This window comes from Apus apus, chromosome 1 (genome assembly GCF_020740795.1).
Source record: "Apus apus isolate bApuApu2 chromosome 1, bApuApu2.pri.cur, whole genome shotgun sequence".
In the NCBI taxonomy this organism is placed as follows: Eukaryota; Metazoa; Chordata; class Aves; order Apodiformes; family Apodidae; genus Apus; species Apus apus.
Genome location: NC_067282.1, coordinates 169,986,640 through 170,014,175, shown reverse-complemented (window position 1 = coordinate 170,014,175; position 27,536 = coordinate 169,986,640). Strand labels below are relative to the sequence as shown.

General features: G+C 38.2%; 1 protein-coding gene across 1 annotated transcript; it reads left to right on the top strand.

Moving 5' to 3' along the window:
- The first annotated feature begins 533 nt into the window (after positions 1-533).
- CAND1 (cullin associated and neddylation dissociated 1) lies at positions 534-27,536 on the top strand. The gene is made up of 15 exons (XM_051607936.1): positions 534-806; positions 4,775-4,918; positions 14,445-14,599; positions 16,659-16,782; positions 17,256-17,512; positions 17,602-17,707; positions 18,224-18,369; positions 19,415-19,707; positions 20,254-20,395; positions 21,042-22,535; positions 23,322-23,417; positions 25,164-25,333; positions 25,431-25,595; positions 25,796-25,903; positions 26,980-27,536. Exons 1-15 carry the CDS (start codon positions 739-741, stop codon positions 27,202-27,204), a joined length of 3,693 nt encoding a protein of 1,230 aa, XP_051463896.1. The 5' UTR covers positions 534-738; the 3' UTR covers positions 27,205-27,536.

The following is a 27,536-nucleotide window of genomic DNA, read 5'->3' as shown; positions in this document are numbered from 1 at the left end:
GCTCAGCTCCGCCGAGCGGCCCCGCACAGCCTCGAGCGGCCAGCGCACCAGCTGCTGTCCCCCGCACCGGGCCGGGCCGCGGTCCGTGAGGGCCACAGCACCCACAGCACCGGGCCCGGTGCCTCGGGCGGGCGCGGCAGCCGCCCAGCGCGCCGGCGATCCCTGCTGCTGCGGACGCCAAGCTGCAGCCGCGTCCCAGCGGGCCGCCCCCCGCCCCGGCCCCCAGGCCCCCCGCCCAGCGAGCACCGCGCCGCGGACACGCCGGACTACAACTCCCAGCGTGCACCGCCAACGCTGCCGGCCGCCGTGCGGGCGCAGAGCACGCCGGGAAGCGTAGTCCCCGCCAGCCTCACCGCCCGCCCGCCCGCCCTCCAACGGCGGCCGAACTTCCCGCGCACGCTCCGCGCCACGTACGCTCTGGCGTCACGCGGCGGCGACACCGCCCGCCCGCACAGCCAATCAGAGGCGCCAGGGGGGCCCTCGTCGACCTTCGACCCGGCGCCGAGCGCGAGCGCTGCCCGCCCGCCCCGCCCCCCGCCCCGCCAGCCGCAGCCGCAGGAGGCGGCGGAGCCTCCGTCCCGCCCGCGCCCGGCTCTGCCCACCCAGCGCCGGCCCCGGCGACGGGCGAAGGGGAGCCGGCCAGGCCGGGAAGACGCCGCCGCCGCCGCCTCCTCCTCCTCTCCTCCTCCTCCTCCTCTCCTCCTCCTCTCCCTCCCCGCCCCGGCCGGGTCCGTCAACATGGCGAGCGCCTCGTACCACATCTCCAACCTGCTGGAGAAAATGACATCCAGCGACAAGGACTTCAGGTGGGAGCCGCCACCGCCGCACCACCCCCGTCCCCCCGCCCGCAGCCGCCCCGCGCCGCCCTGCCCCCCCCGCCGCTCCGCCCGGGCCTGGCGCCGCCGCTCCGAGGGCCTCGGCCGGCGCCGGGCGGCGGGGAGGCCTGCGGGGCCGACCCGGGCCAGCCAGACGGGGCTGTGCCCGCCGCGGTGCCTGGCGGGGTGGGAGAGGCCGCCCTCCCCCCTCCCAGGGCCGGCCCCGCGGGGCTGGGCGCGAATCTGCGGCAACCCCGCGGAGGAGGGAAGTTGGCGGGCGGGGAGCGCCTCTTCTCGCTGCCCGTGAGGGACGGGGCGCGGCAGTGCCCGGGAAGTGTCGGCCTCCCCGCGTTGTGGGCAGAGGTGCCAGGCAGGGGGGAAGAGCGAGGCGATGGGCAGGTTTGCTCACCTGCTTGGGCCGGGCGAGGGTCGGCGGTGCCATCTGCATCCTGGCAGATGCATAAAAGCCGAATGGACGAAGCCCCGAGCGACCTATTGGCCTTGTTTGAGCAGAGGGAGTGGGCGAGTCGAAACTCCCCGGGTCCCTTCCCAACCTGCAAAAACACGGATCCTGTGAAGTTGCGAATAGGAGCAGGGGGGGCCATGCAGCGCTGCGGGCTTGAGCATCCTAAGCTCACATGCTTCCTGGATGCTGCATCTAGTAGACAGAGGGGTTTTGTGCTCTTTGCGTGATTTGGTACTGCCTCTGAAAGTCTGTGCATCCAGAGAGAGAAGTCCCATTAAGTTTTGCAGGGACAGGACTGGTATATATACTTTGGAGCTTAGGCTCTGTCACAAGAGCACTATTTTTAATTGGATCATTTGCTTGCTTTGTAAAAATACAAAAAAAAAAGCAAACATTTGAGTATCAGAAAATGAAATAGTATAACTGAGCTATAAGGGAACAGCAGAGATGATACATGTACACAGTTCTAGCAAAGTCTTAAGAATAGTTATATTACTGTTTATTGTGTGCAATCAGAAATTCACATTTGAAGCATTCATTTTTCAAAGAGGATACATTAATACAGACAGTGAAAAGGTGTTAAATACACTTGGATTTTGTTGCCCTGCTGTAGCATTGCAGTGCTTAGTTTATAGTTAAAGAACATACTGACATCAAAACGAGTCTCTTGTTAATATATTAAGATCTAAAGGGAAACAGAGGTGATGATTAAGTAACTAGAAAGTTGGATTACGAGTAGCCTTTGTTTTTGACAAACTGTTGTAGTGCTGGATGTAGACATGATAAATTCATGGAGTTTTGATGTTGATTTCTTTCAGATTTTAGTAGTAAGATTTACATGGAGAATTTAGGCTAGAAATTTTGGAAGTAGAAAAAAGCATTGATTAGTCTAAAAAGACACAGTCCAGAATCGCCTGATTCATTTAAATTGTACCAAAAATAGATTCAGACATTTTTTCCTCTAAATGTTTCTGAAGGTGTTTTTTTTACTTTTATCATTCTAATGCATTTCTTCAATTCAGTGAGCCTTGAATTTTCTGCTTCTAAGGAGGATGACTTACAACAAATTCTAATAGATTTGTGACTGAATATTGATTTTCTGCATAAAAGATGTAGTTCTTACTTGTCAAATGCAGTTGTAGCAAGTTACTTTTTTTTTTCCCCAGCTACATGTGATTAAAACTTTTTTTGTAGTTGCTGTAGGAGAGCACACTTTAGAAATTACCTGTTCTAGGAGCTTTGAACAACTTTGGAGTTCCTGAATATTAAAATTAATTTTCTTAGCATAGATTAAAATCTGATTTTACAAACCATGAAAATGAGTGATGAAAGCCCTTTACAAAGTGGCTGTTATGCAGTAACACATTTTATGAAACTTTATTTGTGTAGTGTATTTGCATAATGCATAAAATAATATTTAGTACTAGTAATTGTTAGTGCAGTTATTTTTAGATCATGTGTATTTGAAAAGGGACAATGTATTTAAGTAGTTGATAGTGGGGAGATTAGTATAAATCAAAGTTCAAGTAACTACTGTAAAACTTAATCCTCTGTTTTTGGATAGACTGGTTTCTCTGATGCAAATGTTTGTGGCATTTGTTGTCTGGAAGCTCAGACAAGAGAAGCAGAGGCTCTTCCTCCTTACTGGAGGAGGATAATGACTACTCTGAGTGCAGGGTATGAGGAGCTGCTGACTTGCTGCTGCTTTGCATCAGGTGAAGTTCGATGTTCCTGTGGAGGAAGCAGTTTTGAAGCCACTTCTGAACTGCTCAAAGTCATGTTTCTGAATACTGGCTACTTTAAACTAAAGTTGCCAATTTCCTGGCGCTGTTATGGGATTTGGGAGTTGGTTTTTGGTTGTGTTTTTATTTTTTTATGGAGGAGTCTGCTAGGAGGACTTCTCAGTTGTAGTTGAGTATAGAAGCTCCTGATGAACTGAGAATGCAGAAACTCTGCTTAGTTTGTGAAGTTGTCACAAGCAGGCAAAGAGTGCATGTGAACTCATAAGGCTAGGAAATGGAAGCTACTGATCAAGGAGGTGAAGGCAGGCTATTAAGGATTTGTAAGAAAAGGAGGTAAATATAGCAGTAACGTGGAGACAGGCTTTAAATGTGCTAGTACTGCATTACTTCATGTATATCCTTACTCCTGAGCTCCCCATTCCCTTTACTTACCAAGTAGCTTTTTTTCTTGCTCTACTTAAAAGCTGATGCCATTCACATTCATCATCTGTTTATGCACACATCTGGTTCATGTTGGATTAAAGGCTTGATTCAATGGGACTGTTGGAGTGAATGAAGAATGAGTGAGGTCTTATCTTAGAAACACATTGAGAGTATTAGACTGGAATTACTGTATTAAAAGACAGGACAAGTTGGGGTCCATTATATGAGGGCAAGCATCTGGTGTTTGTAATTCATACTAAGATTGTACAGAGTCTTGGCTTTCATTTTCAGTAAGAAAAGTATCTACCATGTCAGGCTGTAAAGATAACCTTCCAAGTATGACCTGAGTTTAAGTGGTGTCTGCTTGAGGCTGATGTGCCTGAAGTCCAAATGTCAACCTTAACTGTTTAGTTACAAACCATTTTTGTCTGGGGCTTTGAATGGGAATTGGAATTGTTACTGAAGTCCATGGGATTCCTAGTTGAGTAATCCATTTGTATTACTTCTCCTGACAAGAGAGGACACTTACAAAAGAAAAACAGTTTGGAAAACAGACATCAGAAGGAAAAGAAACAAAAGGCATAAAAGCAATATTTTTGGAAAGTAAATTCTCAGTATGTTCTTGTATTGGTGGGTGTGACAATGTTACTGAATAGTAAATAAATTTATATGAAAAATGGTTTTATTTCCTTGATCTCTCAAGAATTAATCTGGGTCTTTATTGTGACACCCTACATTGAGGGCTGGATGTGATCAGCTTTTGTCTGGCCTATAAAAAAGTCTGCAGGGGAAGAAAATGAAAAACACATAAAATGTAGCTTCACTTTTATTTCTTCCTTCATTAATGTTTGGCTTTTGTGAATTTTGTGGGAAAATTTTTAAAAAGCTTTTTACTTATCTTGCTTAAAAGTTGGTTTTAAATTAACTCAGCAGAGATGACTCTTACAAAAGAAAAAAAAAAAGCCTGGTTGTTGTGGTGTTTTTTTTCAAAGTCAGGATAGTGAATGGACTACTTAAAATCTGGGAATATCTGTTTGTCTTTGTGGAGATCATTTAGAACATAATGTAACCAGTGGAAACAAAATATGTAGTTGTCCTCATGAAGAAAGGATGATGACCTAACTAGAAGTTACTGTCATTTTAAAATAAAATTTTTCTCCTTTTAATTCTTAACTAAAATAAATGCTACTTGCATCACAAACCAATTAACAGTAGCCCAATGTTAAATGTGATATATTTGATAACAAACAGTGGAAAGTGAGAATCTTGAATGCTGTGAAATAACCCTGTTTCCTTCTAGTAATAATTATCTGACTATCTTTTGCCAGGTTTATGGCTACTAATGACTTGATGACAGAACTACAAAAAGATTCTATCAAGCTGGATGATGACAGTGAAAGAAAGGTAGTGAAGATGATTTTGAAGTTACTGGAAGATAAAAACGGTGAGGTGCAAAACTTAGCTGTGAAATGGTAGGTATTTTTTTCTATTGTGTAAAGAGTTGTCTAGTGAGTGAACAGTATAAAGCACTTTTGAAATACTTAAAGGGACCACTGCTAGGCAAAATAATTGTGAAATTTATGTCCACAAGGGAAGCCTTGTACTTACACAGACTACTTGCCTTAATTGTAGTTTCTTACAGAACTGACTTTTGTTGACATTGCAGTTTAATATTTGGGGTTCCAGGTGGCAAATACTGCATGCTGTCCTTGCTGAAGGTGTATGAAGGACATGCTTGTTCTCAGGTGGTAATTCTGGAATGCTAAATAGATTTGAAAAGATTAAAATTAATTGGTAGTTGCCACATTGGTATTTGATTGTGAGAAGGTAGATGGTGTGTAGGGAAAGAATTGAAATGTTGGGGTAGTTTTCAAGAAAACATAAAAACATAAAAAGGTAAATACATAGTCTTGGTTATCAAATAGGGAACTTACATCTTCACTGACGTTCAAAGTACTGTGTTAATAGTTTTACGTGCTTTACAGGAATTGTAAATGTTTTATGGGAGTCAAGGTGCCATTCCTTGCCTTTCAGACAATTCTGTTGCTTCAGTAGCCTCTCTTCCTCACTCCATTTAACTTTACATGTGATGTGGCTTTTCCAGATCACCCTTTGAATAGGTGCTACATTTATGATGACTGACCTTTTTGTTCTTAGCCCCTCTGACTCTTTTTGTGCCCTTCAAGGAGGGCCTTTTGGTTAAGAAGCTTCTCATGTTCCTGAGGATGTTCCTTGTTCATGAGCTCAGGTTTTTTAATATTTCTTTCTTCAAACAACACAAAATGCTGTGTTTATTTTTAATTCAAATTTCTGAAATGTTGCAGTTCCTTGTGGTACAGTTTAAGATCTATGGCTTTGAAACAGATTGCTTGTACTCAATCACAGGGTAGAATATTATGAAACTTGGCTCAGGATTGGAATTGGTTTTTGTGTGAAATAACATTTTGTGGAAAAGTTTTGTTGCAATGCACGTGCAGTGCTCTCCTGCAGTCAGATGAGCATTGGTAGAGACAGTAGTGGGGGTGAAGGATGTGAGAGGTTGAACAATGTTAAGCTGTAGTTTTTTCTTTTCAAGCTGATCCAAAATCTTCCATCTGGTACGACACTGCTTATAAACCCAATTTATTGGGAAATAAAATTCAGCCAGCATGTTTTTTTTTTTTACTTTTTGTTTTTTGAAAATATCTTGTGTTGTTGTTTGTTACTGATGTATTTCTGTTATGGATTTGCTGGCATTTTCAGCTGAGGAAAGCATAAACTGTGTTTAGGTCTCTTATGATTTAAATTCTCTGGTGAACTTTATACACTATTGGCAGGAACTTTGATCAGACTGGTACTTAATGACCCATTTAAGTGTAGATTCCTTCTCATAGAAAAAGGATTTAAGACAGCCGTAAGTACTTTTGAATCTGTATTTGAAGGAGATTTTTCCTTGAGGACGGGAGGAAAGATTTGCAGTTTGTTGGGGGAGCTTCCTGTACAGGTAGGTCAATGGAAACACTATGAATGGCAAAGGTATTGATCACTGCTTGAGCAGGTAAGAATCTTCTGCAGGAGGATCCCACTCTTGAGGTTTGATTCCTGAGATCACTGAACAGAGCAGATGTAAAACAATTCAGAGCAGCCTTAAAGCAGCATTTATTTTTAGGAAAGCATAGCAACGAGTAAGCAGTGTTCCTGGTTTTGCCTTATCCTCTGCTTGCTTTCACATTTGGCTCTATAGGTTAAAATGCTGATGAACTTGTTTCTTATTATCTCTTCAAAGCACACTAGTGATTTCTTAATCCTTTTGGTTATATGCACTGGTTTTGGACAGCATAAAACTTGTTGTTCTTTGGTTAGCATAAGTTAGGTTGAGAGTTCATGGCTATTTGGTTGCATTGCAAAGATGATTGTGCAGTTCATTTCTGAATAAAAATGAACATTAATAAACTGTCTTAGTACTCTTGGAGTAAAAGTCAACTTGCTCTAAGCTTTTAGCCTGCAGAAGGGAAAGGAGTGTATTTGGCAAGCTTCTGTTACTGCAGGCAGTAGATGCAAACTAGGTCAGTAACTGCAGGTTGTTCACCTTGTTTTTCTTAAGAGCATGTCAAATTTCAAATATATTTTTGTTGTCTGCATTTTTTCTGGAGAAGTCGTTTTTTGCTCCGATAGTCATAAGCTCTTCTATAGTCAGCCAATGTAGAAGGTGCTATTGATTGTTCTTACAGCATATATGTATTTTAAGGCTGTTTGTCTAGTCCAGTATGGCATTCTGTGGACCTTATGGTGGTAGTAGTTATGCTGCCTGTAGCTCTATCCAATAATAAGTCCATCTGTGTTAGACAAGCAGTATGGTTTGTGTTGGATGGACTGTTCTTCATTGCTGGTAATGTTAGTTATGTTCTGCTGGCCCAAACTGCACATTAATAATTTCGTATGTTCAGTATTGCTGTTTAAGGATGAACTGTTTCTCATTTTGAGCAGTTATCTGTGGTTTGATACTCTGCCTTTTAAACCTATGCTTATAAACTTTTGTTTCACATCGTGAAAGGTTTCCTTCAGCCTATAAAAAGCCAAACAAATGCATGTGCATTTACATATATGTGAAAAAACCCTGGGATTAATGTAAATATTTCACTGATTCCTGTGATCCTGCAGTTTGTCTGCATTTATCAGTGTGACTTCTCTGGGCAGTAGTTCAATAGAGGGAACCCTGCTTGATGCTGTGAGTGAGTCATTAGTGTGAACAGGATGATGCACATGTTGGCTGTTGTGTGGCTGATCCGGTTCAGCAGCTTTAAAGTGTTTTGGATGCTGTGCTAATGCACTGCTGCACATTAGGCTGTACAGGGATTCGATTAATTTTTTTCCATTTGTGAATCTTAACTCTTCTCTATAAGTAAATATGCTTGTTTAATAGCTATTAGAGTATGTCAGTTTGAGATGATACTTGATTATGGGTTGGTGTTGCTCTTCCTAATAAGGAGCTACACTCTGAGCACCTTTATTTTCAAATGTATGTAACTTCAAGGAGACAGTGTCTTATAGTCGCTGTTTGTTTCCATAGGCAGCTGAATGAGCTTTTGACTTCAGGAAAAATGGAAAAGATCAACAAGCACTTAAAAAAATATCTGAAACTGCCTTCAAATGTGTAAAATACTTAAGTACCAAAAGCTTTGTATTCAGAACTGATTTTATTAAAGAAGGTTATAGGTTCTTTTCTACTTCTCATAAGCTCAAGTTGTAATCTGGGACTAATAATAAGGTCTGTAAGTGATATGTACCGATTTTAAAGGCCAAAACATCTTGAGGCAGTCTTCTTAAAAAATTACTTCTTGATTGGTATGTTGACTTTATTGTAATAGACTGAATAAATAGGACTGAAGATGGTAACTCAGGTAAAATCTGGTTTAACACTTTCTAGAGACTAATTTCAAGTGTTTGTGTGACTGACTTTGTTGTTTCAGTTATGGTCATCTTTAAAACATCAGTAAAAGTGTTTCCTATACTTAATGGAGATGGATCTAATTGACCAGTCTTTGCTGTTACTATTTTAGCTACTCATAGGTTACACTTGAAAAATAAACTTATTTAAATTAGAATAATTTAATGGTTGTTCAATAGCTCAGATAATAAAAGCCTTACCAACTTTTCAGGTGTTTTCATATATGGAGCAATGTGGCTTTTTTGGTGGAGAACTGCTTCTAGTCTGTCAAAGTCAGTGTTTAAAAGCATGGTGTCAGCTGCAGATCTCTAGGGTGGAGAAGATGTATTTTTTATAGAGCTGCACAAGTCATTGCAAACTGCAAAACCAGAAGACATGAGCTTTAGCAGTGAAAGGAGGGGTGTCATTGCCACCCAGGTGGCAAACTCACTTGCTGTTGATCAAAAGCAAACTTTAAGGCTTGCTACTGTGAAGGCTTGCCATATTTTCAAAAGGATACTGCTAGTCAGTTTTATATGAAGACACTTCCATAATTATACATGTGCTTGTTTCTGCTTCCAGTGCTTCTCTTTACAGTACTTCTGTTGGAGTACGCACTATTACAGATATGAAATGGTGTCTACAGATTTCTGTGCTTTAACCTTTGTATACCATAGTCTGTTGACTGAAATGCACAAGGTATTTTTCTGTACAACTGTTAACAGTCATTATGCCTTGGAATTGTGATTGTTTCTGTTCTGGATGGTTTGTGCTAGTGTTGCTTGCAGAACATTTTACTACCCATCAAAGGAAGAAGAACACAACACTGCTGAGTAGCCGCTGACTGACAGTGGTGTGTATTTGCAGAGAAACTAGTGATGTGTCAGTAGGACACTACGAAGGGAAAGCATGATTGAAGACTGAAATCAGGTTCTGGAGAAACCTGTGATCTTTTCTGAGCAACTGGGGGAAAATATTTCAACTTCTAGGGATGCAGTCAGGGGTGGCTTGATGTATTTTGAATCCAGGAGTTATTCTTGGTGATAATCTGACTGTTATCAAATGCTTATGTACAAATTTATCAGGAATTTATCCAGTGGAGACAAAGGTCTTTACCCCAGTATCAATATCCAAAAGGTGTTTTAATAAAATTGCAGTTATCATTTAACATGATTGAAGCAGTAATGTCAATCACATGAGATTGTGTATATGGTCCTCTAAACCATGGCTTTCAGGAGTTTAATAGCTGTAGAGACAGTTTGTTCAATTTAAAGATTTCGGTATGGTGCCATTTTCCTAAATTACAGGGCAGTGCCAGGTTAGGGCCTGAGGCCTGGCTGCTGTTAACAAAGGGTCAGAGCTGCTTGTTTTTGCAGGAGCAGGTGAACCTGCTGAAGCGAGTGAGAAATCATTCCATTACATCTCTGTTTCTGTGCGCTTAAAGGACTTCTTTCATCTTCCATCAAATACCAGTCAGTATCTCCATTAACAGTTCTCTTGAGATTATCTGTATGCAGTATCTTTAGAAATGTTGTACCAAAGTTGGTGTAGTTATTTTTAAGATACCTGTGTATTTGTAAAATACTCTGCAAAATGAGTAAAGTGAAGTCTTTCTGACTGTGGCATTGGGGTGGTCATAATGCATCAGTCTCAGATGTATATTATGTAACGTGGGGACTTGGCCTCAGTGTCAAATTAGCTTGAAGTTTTGTGCATTAACATACCTGAGTTATTTGTATGTGATATTTCAGTGCACGTTTTCAGTAATTATGTTTTGCATTTGCTGTTGTTTTGGTTGTTGTTTATTTGTTGGGTTGGTTTGTTTTGGTTTGTTTGTTTGTTTTTAAATTCCAGAGTTGCCTGTATTTTCAGCAGGCTTTATCACATGAGTAGGGTGATGGTGGGTAAGGAGTGAAGGAGAAACCAAGCAGGTTACCGTTTAAGGAAGGCATGGAAAGTGGTAGGTGAGATTGTTTTGGGAATTGCGTTTTCCTGAGTGTTAATCTAGGTGCTGTGCCTCAAGCACAACAACTGTTTTGAGTTAATGTGGGTAAGGCATTATGAGCATAACCATTGAAAGAGAACCGTTAAAGCCAAAACTTCAAACCCTACTTTGCTTACTATGATATTTTAAGTAACACTTAGTGCTTGGATGCAAGGTCTTGCTTTACACAGTAGATACATCTCCTTTGTCCGTGTATTCCCCCTGTCCATACTTCTTGCCTACTGTCTTTTGCTTCTGTTGAACATTTTTTAGGACAATTAGCTCTTGCCACTGTGAATTATTTGACCTGGGAAAGAAGATTAGCAGCAGTGAGATACATACAACAGCTTTTGGGATGGAAAATGCATTTTGTTTTTTTCTTACTGTATAGAGCCATGTCTGCTAGCTGTCCAAGAGTGAATGAGAGCCATTGATCTCAGCCATTTGAGTCCAGCTGGAATTACTGGCTTGGAGTCTTCTGAGACTAGTTGTCCAGGCTACCTGCCTCCAACAGCTGTGTCTTAACAGTTCAGTTTGAGCTGTTGCAACACAATGTTGTCGTTTTTTTCAGGAGTGAAGGTAATGGTTGAGTAGATCAAGTGGAACAATTATTTTTTTGAGGTCTGTGGTTGTCCTGTGGTGTAAGCTGTATGGTGGAGAGGGATGACTTTGGAAAGAATGAGAGAACCTCTAAGGCAGAAAGTGTGCAAGGTGTGGGGAACTGAAAGACGTGTTTGGGAGCCTTTGTCGCAGGAGGAATTGAAAGCTTGATGCTCTGAGAGAAGCAAAGGCTGAGTTTCAGAGAAACATGGAACATGTTGGTTTGGATTTACCCTGGAGGTGCTTCTGAGCTGTGTTTGACCAGATTGTTCCACTTCTTTTTCCCCATGCATATCTGAAAGGACAGCTGCTCTGACCAGAAGAGGGGATTGATAAAGTAACTTGCAAAAATTAACAGATTCATTGTCCAGTTTGACTTTACATTCAAAAGATAATTCAGTCTGATCCAAGGTGCCAAGTGAGATTAAAAAATTATGAGGTAATACAGAGTGTGTATTGGTCGAGATGTAAAACAACTGCAAGAGAACGTTTCCTTGGTAAGAATGCTTTGGAGCAACGCATCCTCAGATCTCCACTGCTAAAGCAATGCAGAAATTTCTCTTTTCCCTAGCAGTACCAGCCATGGTATTCATATGTGGGGCTGTCTTGCTGACATTCTTGGAAAATACAGTACAAAGCTCCTCAACTAGCTTCAGTGCCTTTCTGCTGAATGCCATAGCCTCAATCTTTCATTCTGAATAGTGATCTGTGACCTGTGTCTTCCCTCGCAGCTGCCCAGCTGACGGTTTTATTAGCTAATAGTGAACCCAGGATCCAGCTGTGTTCTTGGAGAGTTTAGACTTCAACTCCAGAGTCATTTCTAGTATACAAGAAAAACCATTTCATTTGTCATCTTAACTTCGGAGTGATTTTTCTGTTTTAAAACACTTGTGGGTTTCTGTAATATAATAATGTGAGCCTGAGTATCATAACTTAATTTGGATTCTAAACTATATACTTCTAGAATAATAGCCTTAACTGAGAACCTAGTATCTTGCTAGCTTGGATGGAATTTCTACTTGCCTATGGATGATTCAGCTACACAAAACTAGAAGGGGACTTAATGCCTGTGCTTTTAAAAATAGTTCTCAAAATGTTACGAAATTAAACCAAAACATTTATTTTTCACCATTGTCATCAGTAAGGTCTGAAAGGAAGTACTTTGTGTCTAGATAGTTTATTTCCAGTAATCTGGTACAATAAGAATATGATGTATTGACTTTATTACTTTTACTAGAACAGTATACTGATATTTGTTAATCAGGGTTTAGTTGTGTACCATGATCTGGCAACTCCAATGTTACACTGTACAATAAAATGCCTGGAGGTGGAAGTTCCTAATCTCTTGAGCTTGTCTTGTTTCTATAAAGTGCTTTAAAAGTCTAGTTTTGAGGAGAAGGAAAAATATTTACCCTTGTGTATCAAACTAACTTATGGCTGGGCTGTTTTAAAAGTTTGCTATCTGTTTCAAATTCATAAAAATTCAGGTGTCAATTAATATATTGCTACTTTCCAAATATTACAGTTTTTTTCTAAGCGTGAGGAACCAGCCCATCTTTAAGACAGGATGCTCCCTTTGCACTTAACAAGGAGTTAAACTTGGCAAATACTTCTAGTTGAAAGTTGTTTATTTTAAATTATGCTAATCTATTTTACAAATAATTTCATCATCTGCCTGCAAAAATTCTGCATACTTCTGATGTTTCAACAAGGTTGTGACCATACGGTCCTAAATCATTGCAGTCTCAAAAGTCTGACAAAGTTGTGAGTAGTGACATATATTTGCAAATGTAAACTTTGTGTTCTTGATCTTAGTCTAGTTTTGATAGTAAATCAGTTCATTAATTTTTCTTCTAGGGTTTTCAGTTTGACTTCCATCTTCCAAAATTAGTGTTTACTAACCCTATAGACATAATTTTAGTCTCAATTACCTTTGCTAGAATCAACTGTAATGAAAAGCAGATGTGGAAAAAAATAAAGCTTATATAGAGGCATTATATTCTAACATAGCCCTAATATATTCAGGTTATGATTGGCTTTAGGGTGCTCCTTTTCCTGCATTTGCTTATACATTGATTTCCACATATTCCAGTTTTGTCATTCCAATTTATAGAGAGGTTCTCTATAAATGTTGAAGGGCAGACACAACATTTGGACCCTCTCCTTGTAAGCCACCGGAACGTCCATGATTTCTGATCCATAATACTTGGCTCTGTCAGTTGCAGTAGGAGACATGGCCTCTTAGCTTAGCACTTGAAACCACTGTACTGCTCTCTGTCCTCATGGCAGAAATCTGATGGAACCATTTCACAGGCTGGCTTTGACTTTCTGTAAGTTGGGCCCTGACTTTCACAAAAACAGCAACAAAATCTAAGCTTTTGAAAAATAACTACTAAAAATAACAAATCCTCAAAATTTAAACCAGATTGATTTGTTACAAAGGGGTAACTTTAAATCCTCACACTTCTCTGCTCATCAGAGTTCACACTGAGAACATACATGTAAAATCACTTTAAAATCTGTGCTTTCTCATTGTGGCTGAAATTGATTTTGATAATGATGTGTGTAACTTGAAGTATGTTTCATAGAAGGAGAAACATTGGGGTGCTGTTGAGAATCAAGTGGTAGGATTTCCTGGGTGGGGCATCTGGAGTAGCTGCGAAGCAACTAGGATGGTCTGTGCGCAAGACTTAAGCCAGAATGCTATTCATTATCCCTTTGCTTTAGATGGAAGAGAAAATAAATAGTAGTTTACTGGGGATAAATCAGTTTTTCTGTTAATTTTGCTAGTGGGCTACACTTCCAGTTCACAATTCCCACATTTTCTGTAGATGGTCTTCACTACAGCTGCCTCCATTCTTGCGTCAAGCCATTGCTTTTTCTCCTGGTGTTGCACACTGCTCCTTGTCCTCCAGCCCTTGCTTCTGTCAGGGTCAGTGCAGAACCTAAGCTTGGTAGAAGTTTAGCTGCATGTCATTGCTCGCCTCTTGTGTTGATGTCTCATTAGTAAGCATGCTTTCTTGATTGGAAAGTAATACTGTGGATATCACCACAGAGAGTTAAAGAGGGAATAGCTGTAAAGACAAACATACACAGAACAGAAGCTTACAAACAAGGGAGCTATGTCTTTCAGAGTGTTTACTGTATGTGTAGGTTAACTGTACTGGTAGCCTATATATAGCTCAGCTTTGGAAACACACTTTTTTTTCAGAATTTGATGTGTTAATGTAGTCTGTTTGAGGCAGTTAATTAGATTAAAAAATTTGGTAATTTAAAGCCTTTCAAAATTGATTTCCCACTTCTGAGATTCTTTGTCTGAAGCCAGGTGTTTTAAAAATAGGGAAAAGGTTAACAACCCACCCAGTTAAAGGTGTTGAGATTTTAAAATTCTGGTTTATATTGCTACCAAAACCAGCTTTAAGTTTGTGACTTGAATGCAAAATACTGAAATAAAATGAAGGGGTTTATTTAGGGTTGCTTATTTAATACCTTTCTTCTCTTTATACAGCCTTGGCCCTTTGGTGAGTAAAGTGAAGGAGTATCAAGTGGAGACCATTGTAGATACCCTCTGTACAAACATGCTTTCAGATAAAGAGCAGTTACGTGATATTTCAAGCATTGGCCTTAAAACTGTGATTGGAGAACTCCCCCCAGCTTCCAGTGGTAAGGCATTTTGTACTTAAGACTAGTTTTATCATTTCAGTACAAATTTTAAAAACACACAAGCTGGATCCTTCAGTGAAAAGAATTTAGTAAATTTAACATTAGAACTCATTTTTGTGAGGGGAAAAATTTATGGCACTGGTAATGGTAAGCCTTTTAGCTTTTTCTTTGACTTTATTTCCAGATTTTACTAGTTTAAAAACTTTGTTATGAAGAATTACATTAATGTGAAAAACAAGCTTAGATTATAATAACTTTGGTATAACAAATTGAGTGTAAAAGCTCTTATTTTAATAATTATCTGGTGGAACATTTCTAGTCTGCATAATAGCTAAATCTCATCTTGCTTTTTGATTGATAGTATACTTTAAAATTTATTATAACTTGGGTATTTTTCTTTTGTGATCTGATTTCTCATCTCAGTTTCTGGTAGGTGTTTTGGAAAGTACCTTGTGTTTCTAACAATTGTCTGTTAAATTATTGAAATGCTTACCTGCAGTTTTAAATGAGGGCAATCTTTCCCCCAAAAGAGATAGTAATCATGAGCAGCTCATCAGCTAATGGCATTACTTTTGTATTCAAGTGATTTTCAGATACCTTGTGGAGAATATGAATGAGAAGTGATTAAAAAGGCTTTAGAAATGCAGTTTTTAGAGACAGGTTTCTTAAAGCAAAAAGTTCTGATTTTGACATCCTTTGTTGGAAGTCCAAATGTAAGTCTTGCTTTTATCAAGCAATAGGGAAATGCAAAAACTTTAAATAACTAATTTTAAGTAAATCAGTCTAAGCTTTTATTTTGAGGTTTTTATTCTAAGGTTTTAAACTGAAAGAGTGTAGATTTAGGTTAGATATCATGAAGAAATTCCTTACCATGAAGGGTGTAGTAAGGCACTGGGATGGGTTGCCCAGCGAGGTGGTGGAAGCCCCCTCCCTGGAGGTGTTCAAGGCCAGGTTGGATGAGGCTTTGTGCAGCCCGGTCTAGTGCGGGATGTACCTGCTCATAGAAGGCAGGCTGGAACCTCATAATCTTTTAAGGTCCCTTCCAACCTTAACTGTTCTATGATTCTATGATTTTTTTGTTTGCCTACACAAAAAGGAAGGAAATTTTGGGGTGGAGGTGAAGCAAACAGAACCATAGCAAAATCTTTCAACATAATTAGTATTCCTAGTACAAAAGGAACCTAAATGTTTTTTGCTCTCTTCCCAAACACAGATTGTCTTTTTTCTTAGTCTCTGTGGTAATACACGTAACTGTCCAATTGTTGTGTTTGATTTTAGTCAGGAAATTGGTTTCAGTCATACAGTTAAGACTAAGCCACAAATGCTTATGAACTATATTTAATATGGGTTGAAATTGTGTTAATTTCACATTTAAATACACAAAGCATGAAAAAACCCCTTCATACAACTGGAGGCAAGTGCTAGCAATTGGGTTACTGTGACATGAGCTGCTTCTTTTCTCATAGTTATTCAGAACAGTGTTAGACAGTTGAGGCAAAGGGAGAACCATGGAGTTGTGGTAAAGACATATTTACTTTAATTTTAAAATACTTCGGGTATAAATTTTTCCCCTGTATCAAATGTTGCAGCAGTATTTCAGGTGCTTATTAAGTAGCTTCTTGTGCAAAATAATTTCATCTTGTTACGCAGCAGTTCTTTAGAGGTGGTTTCAACTACTTCTCCACCTCCCCTTGCCTTTTAGTTATTCTTTTATTTTTATTTATAGTCCTTTCCTTTGTTGCTCTAGACTTGTCTTTGCCTTCACTTTCCACAGCTTGCCCTGCCAAAAGCAGTGTCGTTTCTGTTGCATGTACCTTATGGGACAATTAAGAAGCCCTCCCGAGTATGTTTCTACATAGTGAGTCTTTGAGTCTTTGAGCTTTACTGCAGAGCATACTTTACATGAGCACACAAACTGGCTGTTCAAGCTTATTTTGTTGGGTGGGAAAAAGCTGCTTTATGTTGAGATCAGGTTGCTTTCCATAGTCACAAACATGATCTTTGGTGTTAAAAACTATGTTTTCATTATGAAAATGATGAGGTTTTGTTGTACTTTTAGGTTCTGCATTAGCAGCTAATGTTTGCAAAAAGATCACAGGGCGTCTCACTAGTGCTATAGCCAAGCAGGAAGATGTGTCTGTTCAACTGGAGGCACTGGATATCATGGCTGATATGCTTAGCAGGTAAACATCCCTCTTCCAGGATCCTGGTGAATGATGTTAAATACTTCTGAACGCTTGAACTTTAATTTTCCAAATGCTAAATTAAAATTTTTAAGTTATGTGAAATAATATGGTAAAGTATTATGTACATGTGAAACTTTATTCAGGAAAAAAAAAATCTATTGAAGATAAGTTAATTGATAGATGAATCACTTTATTATTATTATTAATTGTTATTATTAACATCATTATATTACTTTATTATATTATAATTTACTTCCAAGAACTGTAGTTTTAAGATTTCTTAATGTTTATTGCTTTGAGGGTATATTTGAAACTAATTTATTGTTTTTAAAAGTTACAAAAGCTTAAATTTAAAGACTTAATTGAAACATCTGTGATGTTTTGGGAATATTTAAAGGAATTATTGTACGGTGTATGAACAAAGTTATCTAGATTCAATTGGTTTGAGTTTTTGTTTTGTCTGTTTTAAGGCAAGGAGGACTGCTTGTTAACTTCCATCCTTCAATTCTGACCTGTCTGCTCCCCCAGCTGACTAGCCCCAGACTTGCTGTGAGGAAAAGAACCATCATTGCTCTTGGTCACCTGGTTATGAGTTGTGGCAATATGGTTTTTGTTGACCTCATTGAACATCTGTTGACAGAGCTGTCTAAAAACGATTCCATGTCAACAACTAGGACCTATATACAGTGTATTGCTGCTATCAGTAGGCAAGCAGGTCATAGAATAGGTAAGAAAAATACATAAATTATTTGTAACTTTAAAACTGTTTAGATTAGTGTAATTACTTTGCTTTTTTTTTTTTTTTTCTTTTACCAGGAGAGTATCTTGAGAAAATAATTCCTTTGGTTGTAAAGTTTTGTAATGTAGATGATGATGAACTACGAGAGTATTGCATTCAAGCCTTTGAATCCTTTGTTAGGAGGTAAGTTATTCTCAGGTACCTGTTTCAGGCTTTCTTAAGATCTCATAATGTGCTATTCGGTTGCCAGCTGTCGAGAGATGGTCTCCTTCATAAAAAAATATTTTCACAAGATTTGAGCTGGAAATGTACCTGTTACTCTGTGTTGTAACTTAAATGTTAAGCCATGTCTTATGTCTGTATTTCAGAAACTTTCAGCTGTGCCATTATTACTTAGGCAAACAGGCAGGGGGAAAGGGAAGCATTCTAATAATATTTCTTGTTGAATAGTGATGACAAAACAGTTGATACCCAAACTGTATCTTGGTCCTCCACAACCTTCTAGTCCAGCAGATGCGGTTACACGGTAGCATTGCCTTTCCTTACCTTCCTTTCTGAACTTCTGTAATTTAGGTGGATGCATTGATGATACTTGATTTGGCTAATGTCTCCAGAGTACAGCATGTGGCATGAAGTCTTTTCAGAGTATTTTAGTTCTTCAAAGTAATTTGCCGTTGATTGTATTTTTGTATTATGCAGATGTCCTAAAGAAGTTTATCCTCATGTATCTACTATTATAAACATTTGTCTTAAGTATCTTACCTATGATCCTAATTATAATTATGATGATGAAGATGAAGATGAAAATGCTATGGATGCTGATGGTGGTGATGATGATGATCAAGGTATATTCCCTTTTTGGTTTGGGGCAGAGGAAGAGCTTGTGAACTTGGACTCATCTAGAAAACTGATATGGGTGGTATTGCTACTAGCATTTGAACCACATGTATACTGCTCTACTAATTTTTTTACTGTTTTTAAACATACCTTATGAACTCATTTCTTGGAATAGAAGTACAGGATGTTGTTGCTGGAGATAAATCATTCCAAGGGTGTACATAAAATACAGGACAAATATTTTGAAATACTTGAAAGGTGGCAAAGGCAGAAGCATGTAGGGTGATATAACTAAAGTGAGAAGAAAGTCAATTAATGATTTGAAGGTGCATATTCAGCATGGGAGTGGCTTATCACTAATTTCCACTATAGTATATTGTTACCTAATGCACAAAATCAGAATAGATTGAAATTTGCAAAATACTCATGATTTTTCTGTAGGAAAATAAATGTTTTAGACTGAAAGGCATAACATATAGTTTATATGGTGGCAGTACCTGCCATATGTAAGCTTTATGAAAACTTGATAATTCACACAGGTAATCCAAACACAGTGCATAACATTCTGGTTACTTTAAGAATGAATGAGCTATACTGTTGTTGCTTTAGCACTTAAAAAGTTAATTTTTTGCTTATTGTATATTTTTGTTGTGATTGTGGGGGTCAGAGTGCAGTTTGATTTGTCCTAGGAAGCGCGTAATTTGTTGAACTTGATCAGCTAGTAATTTTTGTTGCATTGTTGCTTATGTTGTGAATAAAGAGCTGTATGCTTTAAATCAGCAGTCAGGAAGCAAAGGTGATGGGAATTGCCTTGTCTTGTGTGTAGTTTAAAATAAAGTGTGTGTATGACTATAATGAAAAAATTGTCAGATAAGATAATTAGCCTTACAGTTTAGGCAGTCTAGAAGACTTTTTATCTGTGTTTTTTAACATGCTTCTGAGACTTTTTCTTTGGTGTGCCTTACACAGAGAACTCAAGGGTATTCTTATTAATTGTTTAAAATAAATCTTGATTGTCTAGACTTGAACATATGCATAATTTATTTTTTCAAGGGAGTGATGATGAATATAGTGATGATGATGACATGAGCTGGAAAGTGAGGCGTGCAGCTGCTAAATGTCTGGATGCTGTGGTTAGCACACGACATGAAATGCTTCCAGAATTCTACAAGACTGTATCTCCTGCTTTAATAGCCAGATTCAAAGAACGTGAAGAGAATGTTAAAGCAGATGTTTTTCATGCGTATCTTTCTCTTTTAAAACAAACTCGACCGGTGCAAAGTTGGCTTTGTGATCCTGATGCAATGGAACAAGGAGAAACACCTTTGACGATGCTTCAGAGTCAGGTTATTTGTCAAGATTTTTGTTACCTTTGAGAAGACACACTGTGTGTTTTGCATGTGTGTATGAGTGCAAATGTGCTTATCTGACTTCAGTCACTTAGAGTCACTCCTAAAAGCTGCATGTCCTTTGAGTTTAGCCAAATTACCAAAGCAAAATAGTTTTGTGCATTCTCCACTGCAGATTTAAGCTCAAATGGTAAACATAAAGCTTAATTTGCTACAACATATTTGTTTGCAGGATAAAAATAATAGTTCTGAAAAGGTTTTTCTAGGTGAATTATTTGGTTGACTTTTCCATTGTTGTTCTCTGCAGTTTTATTAAAGCAAATCTAGTTTCATTTTGCTTCATCTCACCATTTAAGTTACTACTTTTTTTTTGTTTAATAGCAGTTCTTTTGAATCTTCATTTCCCAGTGTTTGTAACTTATGTAGTTCTATAGACAAATCAGAAATAGAGGGGTAGGACACACATCTTTATATCCCCCTAGTGATCAGAGATAAAAGAAATGTTAGATATTGAATCAATTAACAGATGTGTGATGATTACAGGTCCCAAACATAGTTAAAGCCTTGCACAAACAGATGAAGGAGAAAAGTGTGAAGACTCGTCAGTGTTGCTTTAACATGTTGACTGAGCTAGTAAATGTATTACCTGGAGCCCTAACACAACATGTTCCTGTACTTGTACCAGGTATGAAAAGCATATTGTTAACTTAAAGATTTATTAGTAATTTGAATGTGAAGTTTCAAAATCTAAGTTTTGGTTGTACCTTTTGCAAAAGCTTTGAAGTGTTGCTTCTGTTTAAAGCAACTGGCAAAATAATCACCTGCTGTGTGGATCCATATAAATATTTTAGTGACATATTTCCATTAATCTTGAAAACAAGGTTTGGCTCTTAAGATGGAGATTTTTTGTTTCTTGTAAATCTAAAAGAAGGTTAATTTTCTCTGTAACAGCAAGATCAAATTGCCTTCTTTCTCATCTAAACAGAGCAAAGTATTTTCCGTATTTTGGGACCTAAAATACTGAATTTTGAAATAACAAGGGAAAGTAAGTTTGGAAAAGTTAGAAGTTCAGAATCCCATTATAATTAAGAAAATACATCACAAATCATCAAATGGTCCATGATCTCTGTGTAGAGGACACTTTAAAACTAATTGATTGAATAAAATGTTTACATTTATTTAATAAAATGGTGGAAAGTTCTTGGAAACATTTGAAAAAGTCTGGGAACAGGAAAATATAAACTGAGCATAGTTGTCTTCAGAAATTTTGAGATGTTTTAACAGAATATAAATACCTAACCTAAAAATACATTTCTCTTTTTTTCTTCCAGGAATAATTTTTTCACTGAATGACAAATCAAGTTCTTCTAATCTGAAGATAGATGCTTTGTCCTGTTTGTATGTGATCCTCTGCAATCATTCTCCCCAGGTCTTTCATCCTCATGTTCAAGCATTGGTACCTCCAGTTGTAGCTTGTGTTGGAGACCCATTTTACAAAATAACATCAGAAGCGCTTTTGGTTACCCAACAACTTGTGAAAGTAATTCGGCCTTTAGACCAGCCTTCTTCCTTTGATGCTACTCCTTACATCAAAGATTTGTTTACTTGTACAATCAAGAGATTAAAGGCTGCTGACATTGATCAGGAGGTGAAAGAAAGGGCAATATCTTGCATGGGTCAAATAATTTGTAGTCTTGGTGACAGCCTAGGCACAGACTTGCCCAGCACACTTCAGATCTTCCTAGAGAGACTGAAGAATGAGATCACTCGGTTAACTACAGTGAAGGCCATGACATTGATTGCTGGTTCTCCTTTGAAGATAGATTTGAGACCAATCCTTGGGGAAGGAGTTCCTATTCTTGCTTCTTTTTTGAGAAAGAACCAGCGAGCTTTGAAACTGGGCACTCTTTCTGCTCTAGATATTTTAATTAAGAATTACAGTGATAGCTTGACAGCAGCCATGATCGATGCTGTCCTGGATGAACTTCCGCCTCTGATTAGTGAAAGTGATATGCATGTATCTCAGATGGCCATCAGTTTTCTGACAACGCTGGCTAAAGTATATCCTTCCTCCCTGACAAAGATTAGTGGGTCCATTCTCAATGAACTTATTGGGCTGGTGAGGTCGCCTCTACTTCAGGGTGGAGCGCTTAGTGCCATGCTAGAATTTTTCCAAGCTTTGGTTGTGACTGGTACAAATAATTTAGGCTATATGGATTTACTGCGCATGTTAACGGGTCCAGTGTACTCACAGAGCACAGCACTTACTCACAAGCAGTCTTACTATTCCATTGCCAAATGTGTTGCTGCCCTTACTCGGGCCTGCCCTAAGGAAGGACCAGCTGTTGTCGGTCAGTTCATTCAAGATGTCAAGAACTCAAGGTCCACGGATTCCATTCGGCTTTTGGCTTTGCTTTCTCTTGGGGAAGTTGGGCATCATATCGACTTGAGTGGACAAATTGAGCTGAAGTCGGTGATACTAGAAGCGTTCTCTTCTCCTAGTGAGGAAGTCAAATCGGCGGCATCTTACGCTTTGGGCAGTATTAGTGTTGGCAATCTTCCTGAGTATCTGCCATTTGTCTTACAAGAAATAACCAGCCAACCTAAGAGGCAATACCTTCTTCTTCATTCCTTGAAAGAAATAATTAGCTCTGCATCAGTGATTGGTCTGAAACCGTATGTTGAGAACATCTGGGCCTTACTCCTGAAACACTGCGAATGTGCAGAAGAGGGTACAAGGAATGTTGTTGCTGAATGCTTGGGCAAACTTACCTTAATAGACCCAGAGACGCTGCTTCCACGCCTCAAGGGGTACTTGGCATCAGGTGAGTAGTAGTAACTCATGCATACTGTAGTAAGCTGCCATATTCTGCCTGTTAATAAAGTGATCCAGTTTTGCGAATTATTTCCTTAAATTTTGAGTGACTCTTGAAGTTTTTCTGTCCTCCTACCCCAGCAATGTGAAGCTTAGAGGGTTCCATTTGTGCTAAAATAAGTTAGTCATACATAACATGAATTAATTTTACGTTTTGCTTTCAGACTGTGGTATTTAAATTTATCATGTTATGTTTAACTAAGAGTTAACAACTTAAGAGGGGAGGAGGGAGCATGGGTGACGAAGAGACAGCACTACTTGACAAACCAGTTGCAACATGTTGATGTTTTGGTGAAAGTTACAGCATTCCTAATTTCCAGATAAGAGTTCTGAAATTTTAAGAGTTAGGAAGGATCATTATGCATAACTTATTAATCATTTTCGTGTCAAGAATATTGACATGTTTTCTTCATGTGCTTCTGCTTTAAAGAGGAGGATGGTTTGTAGGCCTATGTAGTGAATTAAAAAATCTGTCATAATTAGGCTCATTACTTGAATTTTCTGTAGCAGATAATGTTAAATGCTTATTACAGATGTTGTGGTCTCTTTTTCCATGTTCAAAATTTAACACAAGTGCATCTATGGAGAAAACATTGCATTACTGGTAGTAAGTAACGTTTCTTCTTTAGTGTTCTTGTGAGTATTAGAAGCTTAAAAGGAATGGAATTGAACATAATGTAAATTCTGTAGTTGCACTCTTTTAACATTACATATTTTCACTTTTGTTTCATATTAGGGTCCTCATATGCTCGAAGTTCCGTGGTTACTGCTGTCAAGTTTACTATTTCTGATCATCCACAACCCATAGACCCACTGCTGAAGAACTGCATAGGTAAGATCTCTACATCAGTGACAGCTTCTACGTTTTCAAGCAGTAGAATTGCACTTAAAAACTGTTGTGTATTCAGAAAAAAAAAATGCAGGTACCAGAGTTAGCTGCTAATGGTAACTGTTGGACCAGTTATAAAGAGTTTGAATACGAGCCAACCATTTCTGTTAATTCTAGCTTATTTGTATTCTAAGCAGTACTGGTTGTGTGACAAAAGTGGTATGTATTGAATCTGTGATGGATGTAGAATACAAGGAGCTAAGGCTTTGAGGAAGACGCAACCCAAAAGGTGGTTTCCTTTTCCATGCTCTTGCCAAATTTTGTCAGTTTGCTCTAGTAAGGTACTGCCTTTACCCAGAAGACTGGTCTTGTGGAAATATTTGACATTCAGTCATTAAAAATGCATATGCACATGGGAATTCTGAGGATGGTGGCAAATTGTAATTTTAGGTCCTTAGGATTCTGTAATGCTTTGTGATTCAAGTTATTGGAAGTGTGTATATTTTTATAGGGTTAAGGTAATCAGAGCTTTCACACAGCATCAGTGTGATGAAAAGCTTTGCAATGCTGTGGTTTTTTGTTCTTTATTTCATTTGTAGACAAAGTACTCTAAATGTGTTTAATATGCTATGGTGAATGTTTTATAGTGGCTTTATATTGCAGGTTTAAAGACCTGTAAGTATTGTGTATACTGCTAAAACTAATAGGGGGAAAAGGATTAATCTTTGAAAACATAGTTTTGTAGAGAGCAAGGTTTTTATTTATGGGCAAGTGGTGTCAGTTCCTATGTGTTATTTTCATCACTAAGCCTAACATTTTTTAATAACATGTTAAATAATTGAATATGCTTGTGGGTTTTTCCCCCTGTTGTCCCTTCTTGCTGCCTTGCCTCTTTTTTTTCCTGGAAATACTGGTTATCCAGTGAAAAAATAGTGTTATCTAATACTTTAAAAATCTCAGTCATCTTTAATTTTGTTACCCAGGGTTGTTTTGGTTTTGTCTATTTTTTTTCTGTGTAGAAGTCACTTTGTGTGCATCCTTTTGTATTTCTTGTTTTCAAAATTCCACCACTCTTGGAAGTTGCAAGTAAAACTTCAGAAACTTTGGGGGAAAAATATTATTTCTTTCTGCAGGCATTTATTTTAACAAGATTGTTTTATAGAACTGTAGATACTCGAAAGTGCCTGGAGAGTGTGGTGGGGTGGGATGGGATGAGAGAAATGTTGCTACATTATTATATACCAAGTGGGCTTATCTTCTCGTAGTTCAAGAATTCTCAATATATGCCACTTTAAGGGTCAAAGATCAATATATTGATAATTTCTGTAGAAGGTGTTCTCTAACTCTTAAACTGCAGAATCTAAATTGGTTTTCTAATACATATTCTGAGATACTTTAATGGAGAAAAGGAAAGATTGTTTTAAATACAGTTTTCATTAATATACCCACTATAGATTTTAAAAAAATGTTGGTATCATTAAGTGATAGCTGCTTATTTTGGTGGTGATTTTCTACTTCTGTTTAATTATCTGAAGTGCTATATACCTCAGTTATATAATAGTTTTGATACAATTATAATTAACTTATTTGTGTATTCATGCTAAAATAACAGATACTGGTTTGTGTTACATCAAAATAAGTCCTGCACTAAAGATGTCCTTTCAAAAAGTAAAACTAAGTGAAGATATTTTTAAAGTAGCAATTAAAAACCATTATCATAGGTTGACTTATTTCTGTACTTGATTGCAGGTGATTTCCTGAAAACATTGGAGGACCCAGATCTCAATGTCAGGAGAGTAGCCCTAGTGACATTTAACTCAGCTGCACACAATAAACCATCATTAATAAGGGACCTCTTAGATACTGTGCTTCCTCATCTTTACAATGAAACAAAAGTCAGAAAGGAATTAATCAGAGAGGTATGTTAGTAAGAAAACCAGTGCTAGATATACATAAGTAGATTCTTTGTTTTTCTAAATATATAACTACTTAACTTTGTTTTTTATTCGCTGACAGGTGGAGATGGGACCATTTAAACATACAGTTGATGATGGGCTGGACATAAGGAAAGCAGCTTTTGAGTGCATGTATACTCTTTTGGATAGCTGTTTGGATAGACTAGATATCTTTGAATTCTTAAATCATGTTGAAGATGGCCTGAAGGATCACTATGATATTAAGGTTAGCTATCCTTTTCCCCTGTGTAAGCAGTGATACAGTGAAAATATTTTACATAGTGAAAATACTGGAATGGTAAAAATACTACTTCCTGTGCTTAAGTACTTCACTTCCTTTGCCATTTTCATTGAAGTGTTGCTGTTAAAAAAATCTCTCCATATACGTGCTGAACATAACTGATTATTGGTTTTCTCTCCACCTAGATGCTAACCTTTTTAATGTTGGTGAGATTGTCTACCCTTTGTCCAAGTGCTGTGCTACAGAGGCTGGATAGGCTGGTTGAACCCTTGCGTGCCACATGTACAACTAAGGTATTGTTTTAAATTTAAAAATTATTTTATGTTGTCTTTTAAAAGTATAAATGAACTAAAGTATGAAGAATACTTCTGAGAATCTCGGTGTGTTGCTGCAGTATTTCCTGAGTGATAGTTCATGAGCTGCAGTAGAGCAATATAAATTTGTGAACCCCTATATATGTCTTAAATTTCTTTAAATTACAAATGGAAGAGTAGACTTGTTAGCTTCTTTTTTAAAATCCTTTGTTTCTTTGCCATTTCTTTTGTTCCTTGAAAATCTATCTGCAACTTGGGCGACTTGAAAGTCTTGTTTCATTATAAATAGTGAAACTGGAATACTGAGAGTTTTTCTGACTTCTAATGATTGTTGTTGCAGACAAGTATTTGATTATCAAAGGATGGAGGCAGTGTAAAGCTATCCTGTTTTTGTTGGGGTTTTTGTTTTGTTTCCCCCTTCATTTATACGACAAGATTCTTAGGTCTTAGCACAGTCTCCTTCTCTTCCTTCTCTTGTACTTGATCCACCTCCATATTCTTAAAGTCATTTAAATTCTGATTTACTATGCTTTTTCATTACTGTAATATTTTATATTTCATGTCAATAAATTTGCTTTTAATAATAATCTATTATTATATCACTGAAGCATCTTTGAGAATTATATCAAAGTTAAGCAGTTATTCTAATAAAGGTCAACTTTTGTAAAATTTCTGTACTTTGGAAGCTAGAATTATTGTGATACTATAATTTTAATGTTGTTTGCTGACCTTACTAGCTAGAGGTTGGTTATGTTAATTGTTATGATTTGGTAATTGACTTGGTACGTACAAACTTTTTCTGCTTAAATTGCAATATTCAATTTCAGTCTTACTTGTAAACTTCGATATTTGTAAAATTTGTAGAATTAGATGTTTGGAGGGGTTGCTTTGCTTTTTTTTTTTTTTTTTTTTTAAGAGCTTAGGCCATGCTAAAAGCTATGCAAAGTGGTAGTATGGAAAGAAGTAGGCCTTTCTAAGGTACTTTTTTCATTTTAAGGTGGGTGTAGAGAGAGGGTTAAGTGAAAAGTTTAAAAGATTTTATTTTTTTTCCCTAGGTAAAGGCAAACTCCGTAAAGCAGGAGTTTGAAAAGCAAGATGAACTGAAACGATCTGCTATGAGGGCAGTAGCAGCGCTTCTAACCATTCCAGAGGCAGAGAAGAGTCCACTAATGAGTGAATTTCAGTCACAGATAAGCTCTAACCCTGAGCTGGCAGCCATCTTTGAAAGTATCCAAAAAGATTCATCATCCACTAACTTGGAATCAATGGACACTAGTTAGATGTTTGTCCAAAATGGGGACCATTATGTTGAACCATATGATGCACTGAATTGACAGGTTATAAGTAAGAAACAGAAAAAGTATCTAATCTACACATTGTTCCACTTTATTTACCTTTATGGAGACAGTTGGCTTTTCCCATTGTTGCTTTTTTTAGCCATTTATTCCAGAAATGTATTTCCATAATACAGAATTTGTTAACCACTCTTGTTTTAGTGGATTTGGCCACCTTTGGGAATTAAAAAGTTGATGCATGGTGTATGGAAATAGGTTCCAACATCTATTTGCCCTGTAATGTTTAGGATTAAAATGTCGAAATTTTGTGACCACGA

What these genes read in the sequence shown, in the direction of transcription:
- CAND1 (XM_051607936.1), top strand. Translation starts at nt 739, where the DNA reads ATGGCGAGCGCCTCGTACCACATCTCCAACCTGCTGGAGAAAATGACA. An exon ending in ACTCCCCCCAGCTTCCAGTG is followed by an intron (nt 14,600 to 16,658) that starts GTAAGGCATTTT and finishes TTGTACTTTTAG; the next exon opens with GTTCTGCATTAGCAGCTAAT. An exon ending in TGACGATGCTTCAGAGTCAG is followed by an intron (nt 19,708 to 20,253) that starts GTTATTTGTCAA and finishes TGATGATTACAG; the next exon opens with GTCCCAAACATAGTTAAAGC.